The sequence below is a fragment of the Rhinolophus sinicus genome, chromosome 1 (assembly GCF_057876585.1).
Source record: "Rhinolophus sinicus isolate RSI-liver-muscle chromosome 1, RSI-T2T, whole genome shotgun sequence".
NCBI lineage: Eukaryota > Metazoa > Chordata > Mammalia > Chiroptera > Rhinolophidae > Rhinolophus > Rhinolophus sinicus.
This window is the reverse complement of record NC_142501.1, coordinates 88,976,561-89,002,038: the sequence shown is the minus strand read 5'-3', so window position 1 is coordinate 89,002,038 and position 25,478 is coordinate 88,976,561. Positions and strand designations below refer to the sequence as shown.

The 25,478-nt window shown below is 47.0% G+C and overlaps 1 protein-coding gene and 1 long non-coding RNA gene across 2 annotated transcripts in view; one reads left to right on the top strand and one right to left on the bottom strand.

Annotated features, from left to right (window-relative positions):
• Positions 1–1,231: 1,231 nt before the first annotated feature.
• Positions 1,232–25,461, bottom strand: LOC141570057 (uncharacterized). Its single transcript, XR_012493824.2, has 3 exons — positions 24,782–25,461; positions 2,074–6,399; positions 1,232–1,557 (listed from the first exon to the last, which is right to left on the bottom strand). It is a non-coding gene; the product is annotated as an uncharacterized LOC141570057 (long non-coding RNA).
• Positions 23,229–25,478, top strand: part of CCND2 (cyclin D2) — a 28,720-nt gene continuing 26,470 nt past the window's right edge. The window contains exon 1 of the mRNA XM_019756926.3: positions 23,229–23,706. Coding sequence (XP_019612485.1) covers positions 23,512–23,706 — 195 coding nt within the window. The 5' untranslated portion in view covers positions 23,229–23,511. The remainder of the gene's footprint in view (positions 23,707–25,478) is intronic.

Sequence of the window (25,478 nt, the reverse complement as noted above, 5' to 3'; positions counted from 1 at the left end):
GGAAAACTGGAGGGTATATAGTAAGTACACAGAGTCAGCATAATTATTTTTGTTATTATTGAGTTTTCCTTTTGAATGGAAACCTGGCCCACCTCCTCCTTTTCAAGATGGAAAGCTGAGGCCCCGAGAGGCAAAATTACTTTCCCAAGATCATGGGTGGAGTCGGGGGTGCGGGTGGGAATGACCGCAGTGGGACTGAAACAAATATTGGGGATTCCTTGGGCCAGGAAACCAACAATATTGGTTCAATAGTCTCATGTAGAAATAACTGTACATTTTAGTTTTTAAAACCATGCTATGTGCAATTTAAATTAGTCTTACAATACTGTGCCCTGCAGTAGGGGACATGGCTCCTTTTATGAGATGCCAGTGGAAGTCAGGGGCCAGGCTATAAAAACTGCTACTCAGTGTCTAGGAGGATAAAACTGTCTGGAAGGACGACCTTACAAGCTGAGAGCCTTGAGTGGCAGCAGTCACATCTCAGGCAGACTTTTCTGTCAACTTCATGTCACTAGCCTGGGTGCTGGGAGCCGTCCTGCTCGGCTAGGTGGCCAGGCAGGTGGGAGAAGTGAGAGAGCAGGCACACGTGTGTGCCCACAGGAGCAACTTGGAAGTCCTCTCCATTGGGGTGCCCTCCAGAGCTCCAGGGGCTGGAACCATACGTGTGTGTTGGGAGTGGGGGTAGGGGTGGGGCGGTGTATCTGGAGGGAGGAGTGCTGGTGTGTGGGGGTGTGTCGGGTGGGAGGAGGGGGGATGAGGGGAGGTCAGGAGGGAGGAGTGCGGGTGGGGGGGTGTCGGGTGGGAGGAGGGGGGGTGGGGGGAAGGGTCACACGGGACCCTTGTACACCAGGAGCAACAGGAGCTTCCCTATTTTTCACGTGATCCCAGCCAAGGAGAAGCCTCCTTTATTGGAGAGAGAGCCAGGCATGCACCGCCAGGCGGGACCTGGTCCCTCCTCTGGTTTCTATGGGCAGTGTGTGCCTTATGCCCTGCCTGCTGGCGCCATACCTCTCCAGCATCCCACACACAGGCTCCCCAAGCCTCACCCTGCCAGAGCCACCCACATTTGCCTACACTGATTGTAGGTGGCAGTCCCCAGGCCTAGCATGGGCTGGCAGGAGAAGGGCTCTGACTCCCTCAGCTTGGTACCCTCCAGCTGTCGCTTCCCCTCCATGCCCACCATTTGGCAGAGTGCAGCCCCCACCCCCACCCCAGTCTGGTACAGCAGGCACAGCTTAAATTTCCACAGAAACTCTGACTTTCCTGGGGTTTGGAGAAGGCCAGGCAAGGAGGGAGGTCGGGTGGTTTCAGCTGGCCACAGTTCCAACTGCTGCTGGCTTCTGGAGCCCCTCTCCTCCCACAGCTTCTGGCAGGGTCTGGTCACTGCCACTACAGAGGCCTGGCAAGTTCTGGAAGAGGAGGGTGGAGGATGCTGCAGCACGTTCCTCGTCCTCCACGTCCCAATATCCAGAGCAACAGTCACACTTCAATGTCATTTTTAACCTTTCAAAGAGCTTTCCAACTTGTGTTTCACTTGACTCGATCCTCATGATTTACCTGTAAGGCAAGCGGGACAGTTAGGATTTAGCCCTTTGGGCCAAAGGCGAAACAGAGCCCAGGGGAGTGACATGCCTTGCCCAAGGTCCCATGGCTACCAAGTGGCATGGACCCCAGGGAGCCTTCCTCAGGCCCTATTGCCACCACCACACCCTCTTCAGGTGGCACAACATACTAGAGGTCACTGCAAACGTGTCTTTGCACCTTTCATAGCCTCCCTTTGCGTACAAGAACCTGGAGGTGCCCCATGTAAGGTGGGACAGCCTCACCACGGCTGGGCCCCCGCACCTGCCCTCCCTTCTCCCCCAAAGAATGGAGCGCCTCCCAGCCTTTCTGCAAATGGCTTGGTGATGATCTCTGTGTCCTGGGGAAGCCTTTTTCTTTATCAACGTGAAAACCCCTGCAGGAAAGATACTTTGTCTGTGCTTTTCCATAGGGGTAAGGGGAAGCTTCAAAGGGTAAAGGAAATTAGAAAAGATTGGGAAGGATGAGGGCAGAGGAGGAAAAGGTGCTCACCATGTGTACGGCTGGAGGCAGGAGAATCTGGAGCTTGCTCATATATGCCGACCTCTCAGCAGTTTCTCAGTGTGGACTAATTGACTTAACCCCAGTCTGGCTGGAGAAGGGGTGCTTCCAAGGGTAACCCGTGACTACTCCCTCCTAAACGCACAGGACCCAAATCAACGAGCCTGTGCCTCTGCCTCCGTGCCAGCCCATCCCTAAGCCCCTCCCCCACACCCCTCCAGCCCCAGTGATGAGTCTGAACCCTAGTCTTAAACACTTCCAGACGTGGAGATGCCTCGCTGATCTTTTCCTAGGTATCCAGGCTCCCGTGGTTTTGATGTGCTTCCTTGGGTCTAGCCTCAATTATTCCTGCTGCATTTTTGAAAGACCTCTTCTTTGGCTCTGTAGAGGAGAGCAGGCATGGTGCCAACAGGCAGGAAATGAAATCATGCTGTTGGTCATTTCTCCCTCTTCTTTCCACTTCTCTCCTCCCTCCTCCTCCCATCACCCCTCTGCCCTGCCCCCCTTGGGGCTGCTTGTCAGATGTTTTCGCGGTGATGAGCAAAGCCTGTGTGTACAGTGCCTTTATGTGTTATAGATTTTTGCCGTAAGCCTTCAGGCTTCTCCTTGCAGCTCTGACAAGGGAAATCCCATAATGAAGGATTTCACGGAGCTCTACAGGCTGGGAGAGGCTTTTCTTTCCATCTGTCATTTTACTTCAAGCCTTGACCTTTCTGTTCCCACGTAAGGCAGGACCAGGAAGAAGCTTGGACTGTGGAGCCAATGTCTGGGTTGGGACGGTGAACTGGGCAGTGAGTGAACCAAAGCCACGGGTCTAGGTGGCTTTAAAATGGGGAGTTAAGGATGACAGGCCCACTTCAGAGGGTGTGGATGAGAGGCGGCCTGGGGACGAGGAGAAGAGTTTAAAGAAAGGAGAGCCTCTTGGGTTTAGAAGAAGGTCCTCCATACAAGTAGGACACAGAACAGCCCAGGAGTCCTCCGTCTGGCCGTACCTCGCCAGACTCTCAGGGGTGCCATTTTTACCAAAGAATGCAGAGGCTTCGGCCTCCGCCAAATCTGGGTTTAGATAGTGGCTCCACCCACTTCCTTGCTATGACCTTGGGACAGTCACTTAAACTCCCTAAGCCCCGGTGTCCTCCTTTGAAAGTTAGAGGCCCTAACACAGACTTCACAGGATGGATAGGATACTGTCTGGCGCTCAGCGTTGCACCTGCAGACAGGTAGCCCGACCCAAGGCTGGCAGTCCTTTCAGATGGTGGGAAGGTAACGGGAACCAGATGCCAGCCTTGTCCTTTCCTGCTGACCAAACTCCCCGAAACCCTGCAAAGGGGCCTCACCCCAGGACAAACAGCAGCTGGGAAAGCCAGCTTGGGGCTTTGATGCCAGCGAAGGGCCATCTTTGACCAACTTTCCCATGTCAGGTCGATAGGGAGACTGAAAAAAAATCCCAGTCTCCAAGGCTCCACGACCAAATACCCGCCCGGCATGACTGTGAAAGGGCAAAGCCGCCGAGATGCACAAGGATTGTGATTGTTTGAAATGTTGGTAACATTTCATCTTCCCAGAGACCTTGTTCATTTATCAGGGTTCTTAAAACCCTTTTGTTCATAAGCTTGTGGTGAGCACAGAAAACATTCTATCTAATATCAGAGCACAGCTGTTCCGCGACAGAAAGACTTAGGGAGAAAGCCCTTAAAACAAGGAAGGGGGGAAATCCCACCAGCGATACAAACATGGGAAAAGCGACCGGGGGCAGAAAGAAGACCTCGCGAGCAACAGCTGCCTAACAAGAATATGCTGTTTGGGGAAGTGTGAGAAAAAGCACTGCCACACTGACAGTGGGCCTCCGAGCTCTCAGTAAACACTGTGACCAAGGCAAGCCCCAGAGCTGGGCTCCTCTTCTCTGCAGGGTTCCTGGCAATCAAGCAGGAGGCCCCACCAGGGCCCTAAAAATGTTTGAAGTAGGTGTGGAGCCCTGAGTAATATCTTCTTAAGGCCAGTGTGGCTGGGGGAAAAAAAAAAAAAAAAACACGCCTTGTGGAAAACTGTCCATCCAAGGCCACAGAAGACGAGGAAATATTTTCTAAAAGGGCTTTGATTGCTCCTGAAAGCACAAGACAGCGTGAGCAGGGCCAGGCCAAGGCGGGGACTGTGTGATGCTCGCCATTGGCTGTGTGAGGTTGGGGCAGACAGGTCCGGAGTCTAGGATTTATTTGCACCTCTTAATTATTTAGTTGAGAGCTATATAGAACTTCCCAAATTCAGATAAACGATAACGACGCCAGTGTTTATGAGATGTCTGAATAGAGGAAAACCACATCCACGTTGACGAAGTAATCTGAAGGGTAATTTCATTTGTATGTAATTTCATTTGTATGTAAAGCCAAATTCTAAAAGAGAAATAAGATAAGTCAATCAAGGTAAATTTTCAACACCGAAAATTACAGTTGCCTTATAATATGACACTAGTGTATTGTAGAAGTTATGAGCATGAGCTCTGGAATCAGAGAGGCCTGGATTTAAATGCTGGGGCTGGGTGACCTTGAGAAAACATTTCAACCTCTCTGTGCTTTGGTTTCCTCATCAGCAAAATAAGAATAAAGGCAACTACTTCATAGGGTTGCTCTGAAGGTTACATGAGCTACTGAAAAATTTTTAGAAAGGGATGGGAACCTATCCAGCCCCCATAAAAGTAGAAGCTATGATTGTAATAAGATAGGGGTTATAATGATACTTTGTTCAATAAGAAGGAAATTTGGGTGATCTCAGCTTGACCACCGATTGGATCCTGTAACACTTCCAGGCCTCAGTTTCCTCTGTCAAAGGCAAATGATACCTGTGTACCCTACCTGACATGAATGTTGTGGGTCAAAGATGCGTATGAAATGGAAAGGCATATAAAATGCGATCTATGATTATTATAAAATATCCATCTTATGCAATTTATTTCCCTACGCGTGGCAAGCACTCTAATGCAAGAACTCTGATCAGCTAAGCATTCTACCCGAGACCAGAAACCCCATCTCCAACTCTGTTTGGATCCTGATTCTAAGACATCAATTTTTGAGAAAGAGAGAAAGAGAGAGAGAGAGAGAGACAAAGAGAGAGAGACAGAGAGACACAGAGACACACAGAGAGAGAGAGAGAAAATCAGAGAAATTTGATGATATTAAGGAATTATTAATTTTTGTTAGTAGTGATAATCATATATCTGAGGGTTCTTACATGGTTCCACATGGAATATTTATAGCTGAAATTACCTGATGTTTGGATTTGCTTTAAAATCATCTCTGTGGGAGGGGGAACTAGGGATAGGTATAGATAAAAGAAGATTGGCCATATGTTAATAATTGTAGAAGCTGAGTGAGGAGCACATGGGAATTATTTATATTATATCCTCTACCTTTATGTTTGAAAATTTTCCATAATAAAACGAAAAAAAAAACAATAAAAAAAATCCAAGAGGGGGATCAGTGATTAACTATCCGTGACAGCAGCTGATGACAAGGTAGAGAGTCCTAACGAAGGACAATCAGATATTTCAGATACAAGGAAGATGCACAGTAATGGGAGAAAGCTGGAAATTGGACAGCTTGCCACAGACAAAGCCTTGGGATGTGACCAAGTGACCAAGTCACTTAATTACTCCAGGCTGCTGTTTCCTTCTCTTTAAAGTGAGAAGGTTAAGACTCAAATGTCTCTTTCAGTCTTAACATGATATGACTTTTAAGGATTTCAAAATCAAGCACACTAACGCCTATTTTCTGAATGGAATATATACATCTCACTTTCGAGTGAATGAAACCATTTAAAATGTCCCAGACATGCTCTCAATTTAAAGAAGCACTGTGAGAGAGCGTCTATTTGGCTTAAGCAACAAATCTTTCGGTGAAGTCTGTATCTTCTTCCCCCAATGTATTTGTAGCTTCTGATTCACTTGTTAGAGTAAAAGATCAATTAACAGAAACATAGAGTCTGGAGACGTTTTCCCAAAGTCCATTTTTATGAGCTAAATATTAACTTGAAAAAAAATCCTTTATGTTTCAATTCTTGATATAAAGAAATCTCTCAAAAACAGGAATCTACTTTCCCATCTTCGCAAGCACAGAAAAGAGATGCAAGCTTCTTGGTGATGTGAGTGGGCCCGGGGTTTCTTCTGGCTCGAGGTCGCCCTGGGCAGCACGTCCTACTGTGCAGGACAGGAGAGGTACACAGAGGGGGTGGCGAGCGAGGTGGGCCCAGACTGCGGCCTTGGCATCTTCTGGAAGGTACATCGTTTTCAACATCAATCCTTGTAAGAGCCAGTTTTGTATTGTCCTGCGAGTGAAGGACAGAAAAAGAAGAGCAGTTAATGAAGTGTCTGTGGTTGCCTGAGTCAATTAATCAAGATTTACTGAAACGGGTTGTCTCCCTGAACCCGTCATTCCCACCTACTTCTCATGTGTCTCTTTGCTACTATGAACTGTGTTTACTCATAAAACACTTCTGTGTGGGCTTTTTCACCACACCAACCAATTCTCCAAACCCCTGGACAGCGACTGGGTGTCCTACCATTCAATTCAATCCTGACACTAAATACCTGGAGTTAGCATAGACCGCACAGGTTATGGGCTCAGTCCCCAAGGCTGACCCGCCCTGGATGCCAGTCACAAGTCCCATGTTGCCACCTGGACTCCTGACTGACCAGCTATGAATTCAGGGGTTCCCAGGACCCCTTCCTAGGTTTGACAGTTTGTTAGACTGGCTCACAGAACACAAGAACAGTTCACTATTCCCGGTTTATTGAAAGGATATTATAAAGGACACAGGTAAACAGGACAAAAGGTACACAGCATGACATGTGGAAGGACCCCAAGAACAGGCACTTGTTTCCCACCCTCCCAGGCATGGTTGTCTCATTGTTGGCCACTGGTGATGAACTCAACCTCCAGCTCCTCTCCCCTCTGCAGAGGGGTCAGCTTAGAGATGGCCATCTCCTCTCGCTAGAGGTACAGGTCCGAGGCCACCTCTCCCTGGGTGAACACTGTACGCTGTTGGGAATGTGCCTCTCCTTCTCCCTGAAATCCCGTTGCTGCCCAAACAGAAACCTACTTTTTCTTGCCTGGCTCTTGGGAGAGCTGCTACCTACATGCCCGAGTCCACAAAACACTCCTTCTCAGATCTGAGGGCTGAGCTTGTGCCAGCCCTTCCCTCTGGTTTTCTCCTCTCCCAAGAACCATGTTGGGTTCTTCTCCTAGAAGCCACGACTTGTCACTGTGAGCTGCCCAGCATGGGGTGCCAACCCGCGAGGGAGCTTTGAGGCCTTCCCTGGCCAAAGCCCAGGCTTGTGGCTGCCGTCTCATCAGCCTCTCCACCTCCCTTCATCTCCAGAGCTGCAGGGACATGGTCACTGGAACCCCTTCCCAGTTCAGCTCAGACTCTCTTCTCAGTAACCTGGCACCCACTCTGGGTCACCACAGGAGATTTCAAGTGAAAAATAAGACAAAAACTGAGAAATGTCTTCCTCTTTTATCAGAAAATATAAGCAGTAAAAGATAATCCCAGCTCTGCCACTTACCAACTTGGCGAGCTTGGGCAAATTACCTAACCTGTCCGTGTCTCAGTTTCCCCCTCTGTTAAACAGAGATAACAGTGGTCCCTATCATAGCGTTATTGTAAGGACTGAATGAGCTGCTGTCAAAGAAGTATTTGACACGGTGCCTGTACAGAGTGAGCACGTCATTAGTATTACGTTGTCATTGTGATCGTGGTTAGCAGGGCAGGCCACTGAATCAGTGGGTACAGGAGATACCACTTAACCTCTCTGAGCTTTAGTTTCTTCATCTTAAAATGGAAAGACTAATCATACCCACTTCATTCAATCGTTGGACCACCAAAGGGATGTTGCTTGCTCACTGTTTTATGTTAATGATTCAGCACCATACTTGACATGTAGTTAAGTCAAAAAAAGGTTTACATTAGAAAAAAAATCTTGAAAGAAAGAGAGAGGGAGGGAGGAAGGGAGGAAAGAAGGAAGGAAGGAAGGAAGGAAGGAAGGAAGGAAGGAAGGAAGGAAGGAAGGAAGGCCGGCCCTGGCTAGAAAGTAATGACCAAACTCATTAGAGATCTAAGACCTCGCAAACGCAGGTGGCTGCAACATTGCCTGCAGCCTGCAGCCCTCCTCCCCCAACCCTGGGGCATCCTCGCTTCCCCTCTCTATGCCTAGCCAGGAGCCCTGCACCCCATAATCACTGAGGTAAACCAGAGTTGAATGAATAGCATGTTTAAACATGCCTACCCAACCCCCAGGAAACCAGGAGAGTAAAAAGAATCTCTTAGAATTTTCCTCTACTGGCTCAACCCACAGAGTCCCACCATCTGGGAGGCACCGCTGGGGTGGCCCAGTTTGCATGAATCAGCCACATGACTTTGAGTGCGGTGGTCCGAAGCCCAGGCTTTGGCTTCTGAAAGATGGTGGTTCAAGTCCCTGCCAGTTACTGGCTGTGGAATTCAGGTACATTTCTTACTCCTTCCTAGCCTCAGTTTCCTCCTTCATGAAATGGGAATTGTTAAAATCACCTCACCATGGAGCTGCGAGCATCAAATGAATTATTTGTAAGATGCCTAGCACAGTGTCTAGTCAATCGAAGTGCTCAATAAATTTCGGCCACTATTACCAACTCTGGATTTCTCGAATCCCTGAAGACAACAGGGCATTGGGTTCAGGAAGTAGTTTTAGTGAAACATCTGGTATCTGATTAATTTATCTGATTGGAGGTCAGGAGAAAAAGGGTGTGGCCATAGCCTGAGCCCCTGGAAAGCTTCTGCCCAGTGGCCCAGCACCACTGAGCTGTGCCCACCCTGCTTTGGGGTCAGTGTCCTCCTCTGGCTGCAATTGTCATCCCCCCTCCCATTAATACCCCTCATTCTGCAGAGATGTGAACACTCTTGCATTGTTTGTTCCAGCCAATGGCTTTCTTTTCTCTGGCCTGTGATTTGTACCCCTGAGATTCCATCGCAATCCAGGCATGCCAGCTATGTCAGCGTGACTCAAGTTGTGTGTGGCTGACATCCACATGGCCCCGTAGAAGGCAGGCTCCAGCATTAGGTTATTTGGAATGCTGCTGAATGTTTGATGTGTGTCGAGTTATCTTTTTGGGGTTAGGCCATTACAGTCGCATCTGATGTTTTATGGAACAAACAAGATAAACTGCATGTTGAAATTCACGGGGCATGAAAAGAATTTTTATAGATATAGACATAGTGGTAGCTAAAAGTAGGTGGGTTTTTCCCCCTCTAAAACTGTGTCGTTTTTCTTCCGCATGGATATTTCACTTGAATTCAAAGCATAAACAACCCCCAAAAGTGAAGCATAGAAACTGCCATAGGAATAGATTCAGGAAAACGCAGGGCTGCTGGACCAACTCTAGAGAACACGGATCCATCTAGCTGGCTCTTACCATCTCAATCAGAGGGCTGCCTGCTCTGTTCTTAAATTCTGCACTCAACCTTGGTCACATACCCTGAAGAAAAATTCTTTTCCAGACAAATCTGAATCCCTCCTGGTGCTTTTTACTCCAAGCCCCTGGCATCCTCTCCGTCCCCAGCCCCTGCCACTGCCCTGAGGTGAGCGATGCTCCAGATACCCCAGCCATACCAGCCAGGTCCTGGCTGCGCATACTGTGCACTCCCCACTTTTCTTCCTGAGCTTTGTCGCCTTTGCCAAGAGCATCCTTCCTTTCCATCTTTGTCACTATTCATCCAACCAAATGGTCTGAGTCCAAACAAATAACAGGCACAATGCCAGGCAATGAAGTGCCACCTCCTCCATGCAGACTTCTTAGTCATCCACTCAGCTGACCCCTCAGCGTCCCTCTTCCTGCACTCCCATAATATTAAGGTCATCCTATCTCCCCCTCTCCGATATTAAAGTGAAAGCTATGTGTGTATGTGTTTGTTCCCTATAGACTATACGATTTTTGAAGATGGGGACCTCAAGATGTTCATTTTCTATCTAGGACCACTTAATTTATAGAATCAAGACCTCAATATTTTTCTCCTACAGACACTGAAATGCACAAAGAAGCAAAGTACAATGGTGTTTAATGGAACATTATTTAGAAAAGCAAAAAATTGGTGAGGTAGGGCACCCAAGTGCTATTAATTGTAGGAAGTGGTTAAATCATGATGCACTCTTACTATTGAAAAAAATTCTGCACTTACAATGAATGAAATAGATCTATATGTACTGGCATAGAAAGACCCCAAGAGATTATGTTGTTAACTGAAAAAAATCAATTTACAGAACAGTGGTTTGGCATGATCTTGTTCAGGTTTTTAAACTCTTATTAAAACAAAACAAAACAAAACCCAAACTAGAGATCTCTCTGATGTGATTGAGAAGGTGGTGGGTTATCTGAAAATGTTGGGAAACTGAGAACTCATTTTGAAAAAGTCATACATATTTTAAACGTTTCTTTGAGGTTAACATATATTTATTTACCGATTTCTTGATGTCAGTCCAAAGTCTATTTTTTTAGCATGGGTCTGATGATTCGAGTGCTAAGTCGTCTTTTACATGTAAGCCATACCCATAAGGCATTGTTTAAGAGTTCTAGTTTAATTTTCTGAAATGTGGAATGAGAACTTAAAGACAGGGATACAGTACTTTGAGCTCAGGATCTGAAAGATATGTAGAAGCTGTGTGACCTATACAACTTAAAGAAGCCCTCTAAGCATCAGTTTCTCATCTATAACACAGGGCATAGTCATAGCAGCCATACAGAACTGAAAGGGAAGAAGACGGTTGTGTGTGTACAATGCCCAATGCTCAGTAAAGCTTACAGCTGATTTACAAAGGCTTTTACTTCCTATTATTATAGCACAGTAAGAAGATGAAGAAGCAGCAGAGGACCACCTACCTGGCTTCTAGCCACCTTCTCTCCCTGCCTCAAAGGTGCTCACGTCCATGATCCCAGGGAGAAATGAGTATCGTAGCTTGAAGTGCAGGTGAATGAGAACCTGCCATGTGACAGGACTGCTTTCTTTATAAGAGAACATAATTGAATTCCAGGAAAAATTTTATAAAGATCACATAAAAAACTGAAAGTGAGAATAGGCATGAGAGTTGGCTTCAGATATTTGAAAAACTCTCTAATCACATAGCAGTGAGACCTATTTTGTGTGGGGCTCTCCAGGGCATAAATAAGACCAAGAAATGAAAGCAACAGAGTCAGGTTTCTGCTCACTACAAAGCAGATTTTTTTCATGTATTTTGGGGGCTCTTTTATTAGGTTTATATATGTTTATAACTGTTAGGTGTTCCAGATGATTTGACCCTCTTATCGTTATAAAGTGTTCTTTTTCATCTTAGTAACAATTTTTGTCTTAAAGTCTATTTTGTCTGGTATTAGTATAGCCATTTCAGCTCTCTTTTGGTTAGTGTTTGCATAATATATATACTTTTCATCTTTTTACTTTCAACGTATTTGTATAGTCTTTCAATCTAAAGTTTGTCTCTTGTAGATAGCTCTAGTTGAATCATGTTTTTAGAATCTATTCTGCCAATCACTTCCCTTTGATTGGAGTGTTTAATCCATTTGTATTTAATATGTTACTGATAAGATAGGACTTACATCTGCCATTTTGCTATTTGTTTTTTATATGTATTGTGTCTTTTTAGTTCTTCTTTTTTCCATTAATATCTGCTTTTTGTTAAATAGTATTATCTAGTGTGCCATTTAAATTCTCTTATTGTTTCATTTCCTTTTTTAAAAAATATTATTTTCTTAGTGGGTGTCCTGTGGATTACAATTAACATCTTAACTTAAAACAGTGTAGTTTGGATTCATACCAACTTAACTTCAATAATATACAACATTTTGACTCCAGTGCAGCACTGTTCCTCTCACTCCTTTGTGCTATTATTGTCATACAACTTACATTGTTATACATTATAAGCCTATCAACCCAGTTTTATAATGATTGATTTATGTAGTTGGCTTTTAAATTAGGTAGAAGAAAATTGTTACCAAAAAACCCCCAATACATCTATATTGTCTATATATTTACCTATGTAGTTACATTTATCAGTGCTTTTTATTTATTTGTGTGGATTTGAGTTACTGTCTAGTGCTCTTTCATTTAAACCACAAGAACTCCCTTTAGTATTTTTTACGGAGGTCTGCTAGCAACAAATTCACTCAGTTTTTGTTTATCTGAAGATGTCTTAATTGCTTCTTCATTTTTGAAGGATAATTTTTGTACATAGAATTCTTGGCATATAGATAATTTTGGATAATATAGAATTCTTGGTTGACAGTCTTTTTCTTTCAGTACTTTCTTCCCTGTCCAGGCTCTTGCACCCTCAGTGGTACTGGGTGTGCTCGCTTAAGGAAAACGGGGCGAGGGGAGACAAATGGCCGTCTGTGGGCCTAATGTGTTTTGCTATAACCACCTTGATTGTCTACAGGTTTTGACGTTGTTCCAAGTTGCTTTCTCGTTAGCCACAGTAAGAATACCACACTTTGATTAAGGATACCATACTGTAAGTTGGATAGCCATGAACTCGTCGGGATCCAGAGGTGAGTAGCCTTCTAGAAAATGAGGAGCTAGTGCCCCACTGAGTATCTGCAGAGAAAAGGTAGCCCTAGCCTGGGGGAGAATGGAGGAGGGGATATCTGACCAACTCTCAGCATAAATGAGGGAGATGGCTAATTCTGATGTTTCAGCGGCCAGAAACAGCATTTGTGGGCAAAAATTACCAGGAAGCAGGAAGTTTGGGACTCCTAACTAACTGAGTCACCATCATTAAGTTACTAACCTGTCAATCCTTCAGGATCCTAATAGCATGTGATTCTTGGGAAGATACTGTAAGGCAAAGGATCTGGCTCAAGGCCCAACAACAGTCAGCAGACACCAGCGTTGCTTAGCTGTTGATAAAGCATCCAGTTCAACCAAGAAAGCAACATATAAACAGAATTGATAGACAATGGGGTTACCTTAGAGGACATGAGTTCCTTATCAGGAGAAACATTTGAGCGAAGGCACCCTCTTTATCTGTCAGGAATGCTCTAAAGGGGTTCCTCTGTGATAGATGGGGGTATGGGCTTGGAGACCCATGGGTTCCCTTACAACCCTAAAATGTTGTATTCTCATGCAAGTCTTGCCCCCCATTACACAGCTTGTGACATATCGGGGACTAGAACCCACCTCCTCCAATCCCAAGTACAGTGCTTTCTATATGACACCATACACCATACATTTAAAACAATTGTATGGAACACTGTCCAGAACCCTCCCAAATGTAATTGCTTATTAATCACTACAATTTTCTTTAGCCACACTTTAAGAAGGCAACGTGTTTACAAATACATATATTTGTAAAGTAAATAATTTATATCTAAGTGGACTTTATTGGAGTACAAAGAACCCTGATGCATGAAGTTTCTCACATGTTCAAAGAAATGAAAAGTGAGGCACAGCAGAAAGCTTTGCTTACCGGTTCCTACGTAGTTACTACGACGTGCCAGAAGGCACGCAGGGATGTCTTGCCTAATGGAGCAACTCTGGGAAATGTGCTTTGTTCCCTTTTCACTGAAGGAGCCACCTGATGTCCCATGAATTCCATGTAGCTCTGAATGAGCCTCTTTTATAGAGTCCCACAGTGGCTCTGAGCTGTTGTTTAGTTACCTACAGAAGGATCTGCAAATTAGGGTCCATGCAAAACTATATGTCAATATGTGCTCCAATGGGGGCTATGTTTGAATTGTAGGAATAAGCATAAGGTGAGTTTAACTTATGTGCTGGGATTGCCTTAAGCACCCTGGAACAGTGCTATAGTCTATGTATTTTTACATTCCATATATTTTTGAAGACTGCCATCCTATTCTATTGACTTAGGATAAGGAAAACAGCACTCTCCATCAGCTGACATACACACGTCAAGTGCCCACCTATCCAAGGAACTGGATTTTAAATGGGATTTCAACCCATGATGAGTTCTTATCTCTCAGATACCTAGAGTGAGAATATATGTAAATCCGCAATTTAAGAATCATTACGTAAAACATAAAATATATAAAAGATGCTAAAGATATGAGTATTTTATGATGATGATGATGATGATGATAACGCTATTGGAACTTTAGAAATCTAGCGCTGAAATGGAACTTAATGTCATCTACTACAGCTAGCTAATTTTGTGGATGAGGAACGTTAGAGATGGAAACATTTAAGCTATCCTCAAGTCACCGTGCTGGTTGGTGCAGAGTAGGAACCAGAATGCGAGGATTCTAACCTCTAGCCTGGTGCCATTTCATCAACGTGATGCCAATGACAAGGGCACTATTTTCTGTATCAGTTTAGGAGACATGCATGCTAATAATCAGATATATTCTGCTCTGTCAATGTTTGGGTGACCCAGGACGAGTAAATGAGCTATTCTGACATCAGCTTCCCTAACCAAAGGAGTGAAACACCCACCAATACCCTGTCAGATTCAGGGTGGGTTCATTCAGACAAGAAACAGATGCTCTGGGAAATACAGCTACTCAGAGAAAGGAATGCTCCATCACTCTGAAATGATGGACCAAGAAAGCTGCTCTATCTTCGGCTGCTTTAAAAGGACGAATAACTAAACCCCAAACGTGTGACCCAGACATCCAATCAAGCAGTAGTTCCAAGAGATGATGAACAAATTAAGAACATAATTTAAGAACATAATAAAAAATTCTATGCAATTCAAGTGATTACTTGATTAGGTTGAGTTTTAAAGAGAAGATAAATTTCCATGTACCTGGTTTAAGGCAGGTTTTGTAAGATGGATAAAACATGGCATCTCGTTCTTTGGTTTTATTATGTTTTGAATGCATTCGGTTATGGGATATCAATACTTTCCCATTCTTAATCACCAGAAAATGTGCTGCTCTGGGACAGAGACTGTATTACTTGACTCTTTTTCCTTCCTGCCTGCCTTTCAAAACATTTATTGAGTATATAATTACTTGTCCACTGCATCCCCAATGCTTAGCACACTGTTTGGTACATGGTAAGGACTCCGTTTTTACCAAATGAATGAATGAATAAATCACAAAAGCCAAAGTCATGACCAAAGCACACAAATCTCAGTGTATTTGACTCCTCCATTAAACCATTTAAATTCTACCTTACAAATCTGAAGTGTGCCCCCAGCATGCTCTGATGTATCTGTGCACAGACCTGTGATGTTATCAGTTTAACACATATGTGATCGCTCAGCATGAATAACCTTGATGAATACTATATAGAATTTCAATCGCAGACTCCCAGACACAAAAGACATATTCTGTGACTCGCCAAAATGGCACGAGGTTCTACAGGCGATTGCCCTGTTTCCAAACAAGACTGCATCTAATCTATGGTAGAGAACAAGGCTTTCCTAGATCTGACCGATTTCCACTCGTGAAACTTACAAGTAGCTTAGGTAAAGTCTTAAGAGTCTAAACGGAAGGTCAGACTGATTTCTTGAAGTAAGTATGGTTTTCATCCCAAGTGTAGCAAATTTCACTGGCGTTCCATTACCGACTTACTTAAATCATTTGCTAGATGACATAAAATTGTTGGTAATTACACTACAAAGAGTAATTATATGAACTTTTCTTGTACAAAGGAAAGTAAATTTAAGTCTTATTTAATATTCTGTTAGGGATATTTTACATTAGATGTGCCATTTTATTTAAAAAGAGAAACATTAGAAGAATATTTATTCAGAAGTACAGGATAGGAAAACTTGCTATTGACCAGTTAATTGGAATCACAAAATAGAGATCTCATGTGCCGCTACTTGATACAACTAAATTTCCTGAGTTTAAATGATTTCAGGAATACTCACACACAAAACGGCCTGCACACATCTTGTCCATGATCTAGATTCCCCTCTCTCAAAATATGTTTTAAAATAATGTTTTACAATCCTGAAAGAATTGGTGTTCGATGCCAGATGTGTGACATTTCATCTGAAACCTTACGTAAACTACCCCGAACCACTCCATTACAGAACATCTTCCTTGACACCAGAAGAGAAAATTCTGGTCCTAGATTTGCATTTGCCCGATGGACTGACTAGCTGCTTTCAAAAACCGAAACATGTGGGTATGATGAAGGAAAAGAATTTGAAAGTTAGGCAAAGGAATTTTCTTATTCCTTTTTAATCCTGTTTTTTTTTTTTTTTTTTTTTTTCCTTCCCCTAAGCAATAGGTACACTAAATTTTGGTGACTTTTTCTTTTCAAAAGAGGCAAATTGAGTGCTTTTGATGTAATTTCCCAGGACAAAAACCTAACTTCAGTGTCCATAATTTTTTTACCATTTGATGACGATTTTTAAAAGAAAATAAAGTGAAGGCTCACACGTACATTCATTGAAAGAAGAGACAGAGGAATTATCATCATCATTACTAAATAGGCTTGAAGGAACTTACCTTTATGCATCACAAAGAAAGAATTATTTGGCTTATAGCTGATGGGACCACAATGAAAGTGTTATTTGAGATGACTAACAGCAGAAATAAATTAGAATTTTTTGCTCTAATTTCACCTTCCACATAAAACCCTCTGCTCTGGATTTGTGCTTTTCTAAGTTGTTTACATAATGCATAGGCACACACTTTGTTTCAAGTTCATGTTAAGAGCAGATGCCCTTACTTTAGGCTGAACAAAGAAGAAATGCATTCTTCCTAAGAGTCTAAATCCAACCTAGTTTGGACAGTCGAGCATACTTATACAAAATGCTTGCTTTCAGATCAATCCCAAAATAGGAAGAATGTACCTCTCTAGAGGTGCACATTTTGAAGATTATAAACATTTAAAAACAACCTGTTTCACATTTCAAAACTCATTCCTCTTAATGCCAACAGAAGACCACCAAGAAAATAATTTTAGAAAAATTTTCAATTTGACTCCTGATGTTTGCTACCAGGGAACAAAAAAGCCTCAACAAGAAAACTGTTTCTTTGGTTTTTATTAATTAATTTTTTAAAGTTTGGAGACTATGAATTCAGCATGTTGTAGAATGGGAATGTTGTAAACTGTGCTAACAGATGCTGGTAATCCTTAAAAAATAAAGCATGAAATGAGGAATATTTATTAGAAATATTTTCTATTGCTTGTAACTAACACACAGCTGAATAAAAGCAAAAGAATGTTCAATCATACTGAGAAAGTGAACATTTTTAAGGGAAATTAATGTTTCAACTTTAATAAAATCAAAGTGTTTAGAAAAATAAAAATGACTATTGCTCAAAAAGAATTCTTGACACTTTATTAAGAATTTAGATCTACAAAGTGCTTAAACTTAACTTCCTGTAACTTAAATGTCTGAAATTAAGCAGGAGCAAAATTGAAAGAACATTTGTCTTTTGGGTTTTTTAAATACTTCCTTTGGCTCCTACCCCCACGCCCCCTTTCCAATAGTTTATCCTATTTTTCTACCTTTGTACACACAAACTAAGTGTCCATCAAATCAGGCACCAAAAAGCAAGCATTCTTAAATACAGTTCACTCAGGCTGAGCATCCACAGCAAGTATTGATATTTTATTGATAAAAAAAAAGTCACTTGGGTCAGATTAGCAACCATCAAACGAAAAATAAATAAATAGTAAGTTTAAAATGGAGGGACCATGTTAAAACGAAGGAAGAAAGTACTGCTCATAACCAAACTCTGTCATTTTAAAAAAGAAACATTTCTACACTTGATATCTGATTCAGACAGCAAGCTTCTCTATTACATTTGAAACAAATAATTCCACCTCAAATCCACATTTTCAAAGAAACCCCTAGCTTTCTGCATCTGATTCCTGCAAGTTACTTTACTTCATTGAGGTAAAAGCCAGTTCACATTTACTATTTTTCTCCCAACATTTCCCACTGAAGCTCCTTGTAAATTTCAGCATAATCTCAGAATTGTCACCGTGGGTTTAGAAATGACATATTTCGCATATCACTTCCCAGATTGAAAGATTAAAAAACGGCGCAAATTTAGGGGAAATCAAGGTGCGTGGGCTCCCTCCGAAGTTGCAGTTTTCAGCCCCTGCAGTTTAGAAGGTTCTCCCTGAGTACAGATACCACGTGGACATCCAGCGAGTGGAAGGGTGTCGCCCCTGCCCTTTTTTGCCCATCTATTTGTGGAACTCTTTTGACAAGCATATTTCTACACGAACTTGCTCCTAATACAGCAAAGTTGGTCCAATGTTGCTCACATCCATCCTCCGAAGTTAGATTTTATATTATCACAGTATCAACCAATCTACTTGGTATTTAAATAGTGAGTGGGGAGAGGAGCAGAGAGGAATAGGTAGCGCGTGAAACACTCCTGGTGTAAAAGTAAATGCAGAACTCATGACCCGAGGAACAGAAAAACACATTCACGTCTCTCTCGCTTGAGAGAGGATGGAAAGCTAAGAGACACTGCGTCGCGACCAGCAATCGCGATATTCAGGCTGAGGTAGCTATCGAGCGGAACTGGACCACAACCCAAAGAAATAAGCCTTTTCCGGAGTTAAGAGCCGCTCCCGATATTAAAGTAAAAAGTAAAATAAAATAAACTCTTTGAGGGGGGAGTTGGTGAAAGATGGCGGGGGCCGGGAAGGGTCGGGGGCAGGGCCGCCACTTCGACTCGCCGGCAAGCGAGCACAGCAGCCTCCTCCAGCCCGCGGGCCGGCTGAGCCAGCGACACTGCCGGGTCCGCGGCTTGTGCGCCCACCGCGCGGGGCCGGACACGCAGCCGCCGCCCTGCGTCGCTCCCCGCCCGTCGGCCCCCTCCCCCGCCGCTTCCTCTCGCTCTCCCAGCCCCTTCCCCCACGTGTGGATGACGTCAAAATTCCGCGAAAAAGCCTCGTGGTGACTCCCCGAGCGGAGGCGCGATTCAGCGGCTCAGCGGCCCCCTCCCCGGGCGCCTGGGGGAGGGCGAGGGACTCAGAAGGCCCGTTCCTTTTCCTCCCGGGGGGCAGGGCCCAGCCGACGCTGGGAGCCAGACGCCCCCCACCCCAAATAATATTGGAAAATTCACTTTTATAAAGCTAATGCATTTCCAGAGCTATTTTCGGCCTCGTGAGGCGTGTCCTGCAGCTGAATCAGACAGGAAGAGGGGGAAGTTCGGGTCTTTTTACTTTTTTTTTTTCCAAGGGAGGGGCGTAAGATGCTAGGTGGGTGAACAGACGGCAGGCGCAGTTCTTTCTAACCCACGCCTATCGCATCTGCCGCCCCAGGCACACAGCCCCGGCGCAAGCTGCAGCGCGCCGCAGGGGCAGTTTGAATGCGCAGGCCAGGCCGGACTGTGCCCCCGGCTGGATCCCCAGGACGGGCGGGGGGGCGGCGGCGAGAGGGCCCCGGAAGCTTATTCACACCTGGAATCGCAATGCCCAGGCTTCTAGGAGACTCCTGTCGGCTTGTTCCTACCCACTCACGTTCCCCGTGTTCTCCAGTTGCCGATTTTCCCTTTTCCTTTCGCACATTTTTCTAGTTTGCTCTTATTCCCTTCCTATTGACCCCCAATTCCTCTTTCTGTACCTCCTTCTGTTCCTTTCTGATATTCTGGGAGCTCGGAGCCAAGCCTGGGACACTTCGACATCCACTTTTAAATAACTGTCGGGTTTTCGGTTTTGGTTGTCTGACCATTCATCCCTCAGTGGAAAAACATATACACAGTTCTACGCCTTGGAGGAGGTAGGGGGAGGGAAATGGCCCCCATTCCTGAACCTGAACCCACTCCCCTCCCCCAACACGGCCTGAGTGCTGGGACGCGGAGGGAGCCGGGCTCGAACTCGCGCGGCTCCAAGGTTTGGAGCCGACGGCGCGATCACCTGGCTGGCGGGCATCCGCCAGGTGAGCTTGGAAGTATGTATGCTTAGCGTTGCAGGTTCTTGCAGAAATGTACCTATAAACACCCAACACCCGGCTGCACCCTGCACCTACAGGGTTTTGTACACTTTCCAACCGAAACTCCAAAACGCGGGGAGTAGGGGTGGGGAGCCGGCAAGGGAGGGAATAAAAGTCCAATAAAACTTGCGTTCGCTCAAGTTTATCACTGATCCTACAAAGGACAGGATAGTGTGTTTTGTGTTTTTTTTTTTGCCTTGAGGGGTGCAAAGGGGGTAAGAAAGAACTAGCAGTCTTCTTTCCCCCTCCCCCCCCAACAATGACCAGTTTTGACTTAAAAGCCAGAGCACAGGCTCTTGGTTTTTTCTCCATACCTAAGTCTACTCTCAAAGAAAACGCGCACTTTTGCCCAGAAGGCAACGTGCGTTTACCCGCGTGGCTCTGGGAGTGCTTTTTACCCAGCAAAATTAAGGATTTCACACACAGTCGGAGTGGCGACCGAAAGGGAAAACTCGGTTCCCAGTCCAAATCTCCCAGAGACATTCCTGGCAACCACCGCACCCTTTCGCTCCCCACCCCACGTGTTGGAGACTGAAACACGACTGGGGGACCGATTCGTGGCGAAGTTGATGTTCGGGAGCAGTCCGTAATAGGAAGGGGAAGTGAACCGGGGAACTTGCAAAGGCCAGCCTGCCACGCGGGAAGCGTCCGCACTCGCGGGTCTGGGTAAATTGAGACAGGGACATCCGCCCGCGCCCCTCCCCTACGCCGGCACCTCTGCCCCCCAACCCGCCGGAATTTCTCTGCAAAGCCTGACGGGGGTTAAGGGTAGGAGTGGAGGGAAGGGGCTAGAGGGCCAGGGACTTGAGCGTTCGCCACCCAGGCTTTCTTCCCAGGGTGGGCGAGGCCCCGAGGACGACCACCCGCCTCTTCCCCGCCCTCCTCCCCCCTCGAGGAGACCCAGGGCTGGGGATGCTTTCCCTGCAGGGAGGTGGAGAGGGGACCGCGCTCGATTAGTTATCAAGTGATGTCAAGAGGCTGGAAGCCCTCGCCGGCTCTGTCCTTGCCTGTCGGGGTAGATTTATACTTTAAAAACACCTCTCCCCCCTAATCCCCCAGCAGCTTTCTTTGATCCATTCAAAGGTGGCTGAGGTGAAGTTTGAGTGATTCCTTTATGGGGGTCTTAAAATGTAACTTAATGTATTTACCCGCAGTGACTCAAAAGCTTGAGTCGGGAAGTCCAAGTTGAGTAAAATCAATAGGTGATTGTCAGGGACCGACTCTATTCCGAGGAACACCGTACTCAGCTGGAGTGTCATCACTTTTGAGTTTGTCATCGCCGAGTGTTTCATTTTGAGTTTGCAACTTGGGTTTTTCAGTGAGCTTTTTTTCTTCCCGAAAGCTAATGGCTTCTAACAGCAATTAGACATTTTCCTCGCCCGCCCCTTCCCTCCCCTTTCTATACAGGAGATTGGACACTAATTCCCGCGGCTATTGATAAGGTCGGAGGCGCCCGGCCGCTCCCCAGCCTCGCCCGCGGGTCCCTGTTCTCCCTCCGCCCAGCCTAGGCTTCCTTTTGATGTAGCGGGGAACTCTTCCTACTAAAAAAAAAAAAAAGAAAAAAAAAAAAAAAGAAAAGAAAAAAAAAGTAATCTGCCCGGTAACAATCAGCGCGCAGTAGCAGGAGCCCCAGAGCCATTGGCTATGCAAATAGAGGGAGGGGAGATGGCGCCCCAAACTCTTACTCACCCTTTTAAAGCGATATCCCCTCCCCCCACCCCTTCCGCCCCACCCTCGTTTAAAGGGGCTGGCCCCCGGGCCTGAGTAAAACGCTAGCACCTCTGGTTTATTCACTGCCCGCCTTGTCTATTCCACCTCCCCCCTCCTTTCAAGGGAACCGAGCAGCTCACTCAGCCCGCACCTCCCCCGCCCCGCTTGCTCTCGGGCCCCCTTTTTCGGAGAAGGAGGCACTCTGCGGACCTCGGTGTGTCCAGAGCCCGGACCCACGCCATGCTCGCTGCACGTGCCAGCTCCGCCAACACGCGGGGGTGCTGGGCTCACTCCCCTTCCTCCCAAAGTGAAATAATTCTGAAAGGCAGGGTGGGGGGTGGCGGGAGGAAGGAGGTAAGGAAACGCCACCATATCCCCTGTGAAAGCAGCCTTGACCCGAGGATGCATTTGAGCACGTGTCACAGCCAACTGCGCGGGCAGCGTCTCCACCGCAGTCCCGCTCCGGGGGATAAAGCCTGGCTGGCAAGTGAGGCGTGAACCCGGAGGGGTCGGCGAGGACGCAGGCGAAGGACCGCGGGGTGGAATTCAGGGGCCTCGGGGTAAAGGAAGGAGTGGTGGTGTTTGCGCAGGGGGGGAGAGGGGGAGCCAAACCTAATCCCTCCTTCGCCCCCATCCCCTCCCCCTCCCGGGCTATTTCCTAGAAAGCTGTATCAGTGGCCACACTCGCGGCAGACACCTCGGGCGGCTTGTCAGCAGATGCAGGGGCGAGGAAGCGGGTTTTTCCTGCGTGGCCGCTGGCCGCGAAGGAACCGCTGGCAGCCTTGCCCCCGGCCTCCCGCAGCTCAGGGCGCCTCGCCTTGTCTCCCAATGGCGCCCGTAGCGCCCCCAAGTACAGGACGGTTCTGTTCAGGGTCACATTCTACCACGTCGGAGAAGCAGCCCCCTCCCTCCTATCGCCCTCCCTTTCCTCGCCACACACTCTGCGGAGGGGGGGGCGGTGCAGGGGGGACATTGTTCTGGTTCCTTTAATTGGGCTTTTGAAACAGCTTTGAAATGGTCAGGAACATAAATATCAGGAACACAACCTTTATATCTGGGTATGCGAGGTTGCAATTTTCTAAAATCGCCCTCCTTGTTTTTCACTGAAGGGATCTATTTCTAAATTGTCTGAGCCCACCCCATCTTCAAGTATTCTACCCATCATTCCTGAATCTTCAATACGTGGGCAAGAGTGATAGGATGGGTTTTGAAGAAGCCAAAGTTGGAGGGTCGTATTTTGGCATGATACGTTACAGAGTGCGAAATTAGAGGGAATAAGTAGGAATCGGTGGGTTTTTTGTGGGTTCCCCTATCAGGGGCCCCTGGCATGCGGGGCTGGATGGAGGGAGAGGGCCTCGGAGAGCTAAGGAGAAGGGTGGGGGGGGGCGGGGGACCGCGTTTGAAGTTAGGTCGGGCCAGCTGCTGTTCTCCTTAATAACAAGAGGGGAAAGGAGGGAGGGAGGGAGAGATTGAAGGGAGGGGAGGAAAGGGGGAGGAGGAACCAGAGAAGGGAGCGAGGCGAGAGGGAGGAGAACTGCCCAGCCAGTTTGCGTCACTGCCTCGGAGAGCAGAAGAGGAGAGGGAGCTGGGGAGAACGAGACAAGTTTGGAGGGGAGGGCAGGCAGAGTCAGCAGCCCCCGAGGCTCTCCTCTCCCACCGCCCATCCCTTTCCTCTCTTCTCCCCCAGCTCCTCTCTCTGCCCTTAACTTTCCCCCCGAAAACCCCTATTAGCCAAAGGAAGGCGGTAAGGGGAACTCTCTCTCCTCCTTCCTCCCAAAAAACTTTTCCATTCCGGAGAGAGCAGGGACCGAGTGGGCACCCGGCTGGCCATGGAGCTGCTGTGCTGCGAGGTGGACCGGGTCCGCAGGGCCGTGCCAGACGCCAACCTGCTCTACGACGACCGCGTTTTGCAGAACTTGCTCACCATCGAGGAGCGCTACCTTCCCCAGTGCTCCTACTTCAAATGCGTGCAGAAGGACATCCAGCCCTACATGCGCAGGATGGTGGCTACCTGGATGCTGGAGGTAGGTCAGCAGACAGACGCTCGGTCTGTCCCCACCCGCATTCTCGGCCCCCACTCACGTAGGGACCCTAAAACTGAGGGAGGACAGCCTCCGCGCCCGCCTCCCGGCTCCCGTGTGCGAGGTTACCTCGCACTCTTTGGCGAGACGCGTGGCTTCTTTTCTGTTCTTTGCAGGACGCAAGATTAACTGGGGGAGGGGAAGAGGAGGGAAGAGGAAAATCTGGGAGAAACGAGGCTGTCCTGGGGCGGGGGTGGGGGAGCATCCCGAGCGCGTGTGCCCGCATGTGGCTGCCTCTTCTTCCCACCCCCATCCCGACCTGCCCTCTACGAAGCCCGGGTTGTTTTCTGTGCAGTGAAGAAGGGAGTAGGACCGTGAAATCGGTACCCAGAAGTAAAAGGCAGCCTCCCAAAAAGCCAGAACAAATTCGTCCTAGCCTCAGGTTCCCGCATGTGGTCGCGACTCCGCGTTGGCACTAAGGGGGGAGGGGGAGGGAGGAGAAGGGAGGAGGAGAGAAACGGGGAATTCAGGAGCCCCGGAAGTCACATTGAAGAAATGTGTGTTTTAGGAGAACCCAAAAGAAACACTTCTTTACCCTTGCTCCAAATCTTTGCCGAGAGCAAGCCGTGTGCCCACGTATGCACAGCTCTGGACCTGCCGTGGTTTCGCCATGTTGCTTTGCAAAACTCTGGTTGGAAAGGCTGGAAAACGTCGCCCACTCCCCTTCGCACCCCATTATCTCGGCCACCCCACTTCTAATAGTGCCCTCTTCCCCAGCCGCCACTTCACAACGGTTACTTACAGTTTGGCTTTCCAGTTTCCTCGGTGCGGAGATTTGGGTGGGGTAGGAAAGGGGGGAGGAGGTGTGTGTAGGGGGAATATCGGGGCACCCCTAAAGGAGAGATCAGAGCCCCCGTGCCTCTCTCCGGCGGCTCCCGGGTCCTCGTCTTTCCCTCAGCTCGTCACCACGTCCCCTAGTTTTCTGCCCTTGTGGGCCGCAGCCGGACACTCCCGCCGCGGCGCTCACCCCTCCAAGTTTCCCCTCGGGATCTAAAGCCCCAGGGGTCAAGATACAGACCTTTCTGGCACCCGAAACCTCCGTTTCGGGAAGCCTGGATCTTCCTTGGGGTTTTCACGCCAAAAGGGCTTTTCTAGGATATTTCCTCGATTTTTAATTATTTTTTGAAACCGTCCCCCCTTGCTCCGGCTCCAGTCGCCGCGGCTGCGGCGCTCTTCCTCCTCTGCGCCTTCCCCCTCCCTTCTCCACCTCTCCCCACCCACCCCCCCATTAGCGGCGCCTGGGTCGCAGGGACCCCCCCGGACATTTTTTCCAATTGTCGGGAATGATAGAGCAGAGTCTGGGGGTCCGGATGGGGCCAAGAAGGAGACCCTCGGAGCTTCCAGAATATTTTTATTGATTTTTTGAAAAGATGACGAAATCCAAAAAAGAGTGAGTGAGTTAGAGTGAGCGAAAAAATGAGTAGGCAAAGGGAGCGGCGTGGGGCTGCGGCTGCTACTGCGCATTTCTTTGCCTCTCGGTTTTGGATCTTTAATTCACCTCTTATTTTAGTTTCCTGGGGAATAAATACCACTGCACAGAAGGGCTATTTAGATTTACCCCAATTTCCTCATCTTTATTCTTACCACATAGTCTACTCCCCTCCCCCCTCCCGATAAAAAATTAATTATTTTTTTTCCATAGATTGTGCTTTTTCACTTTTTTCTCTTTTCCTGATACTATTTTCTCCCCTTCCACCCCCCCGCCCCAACTCTTT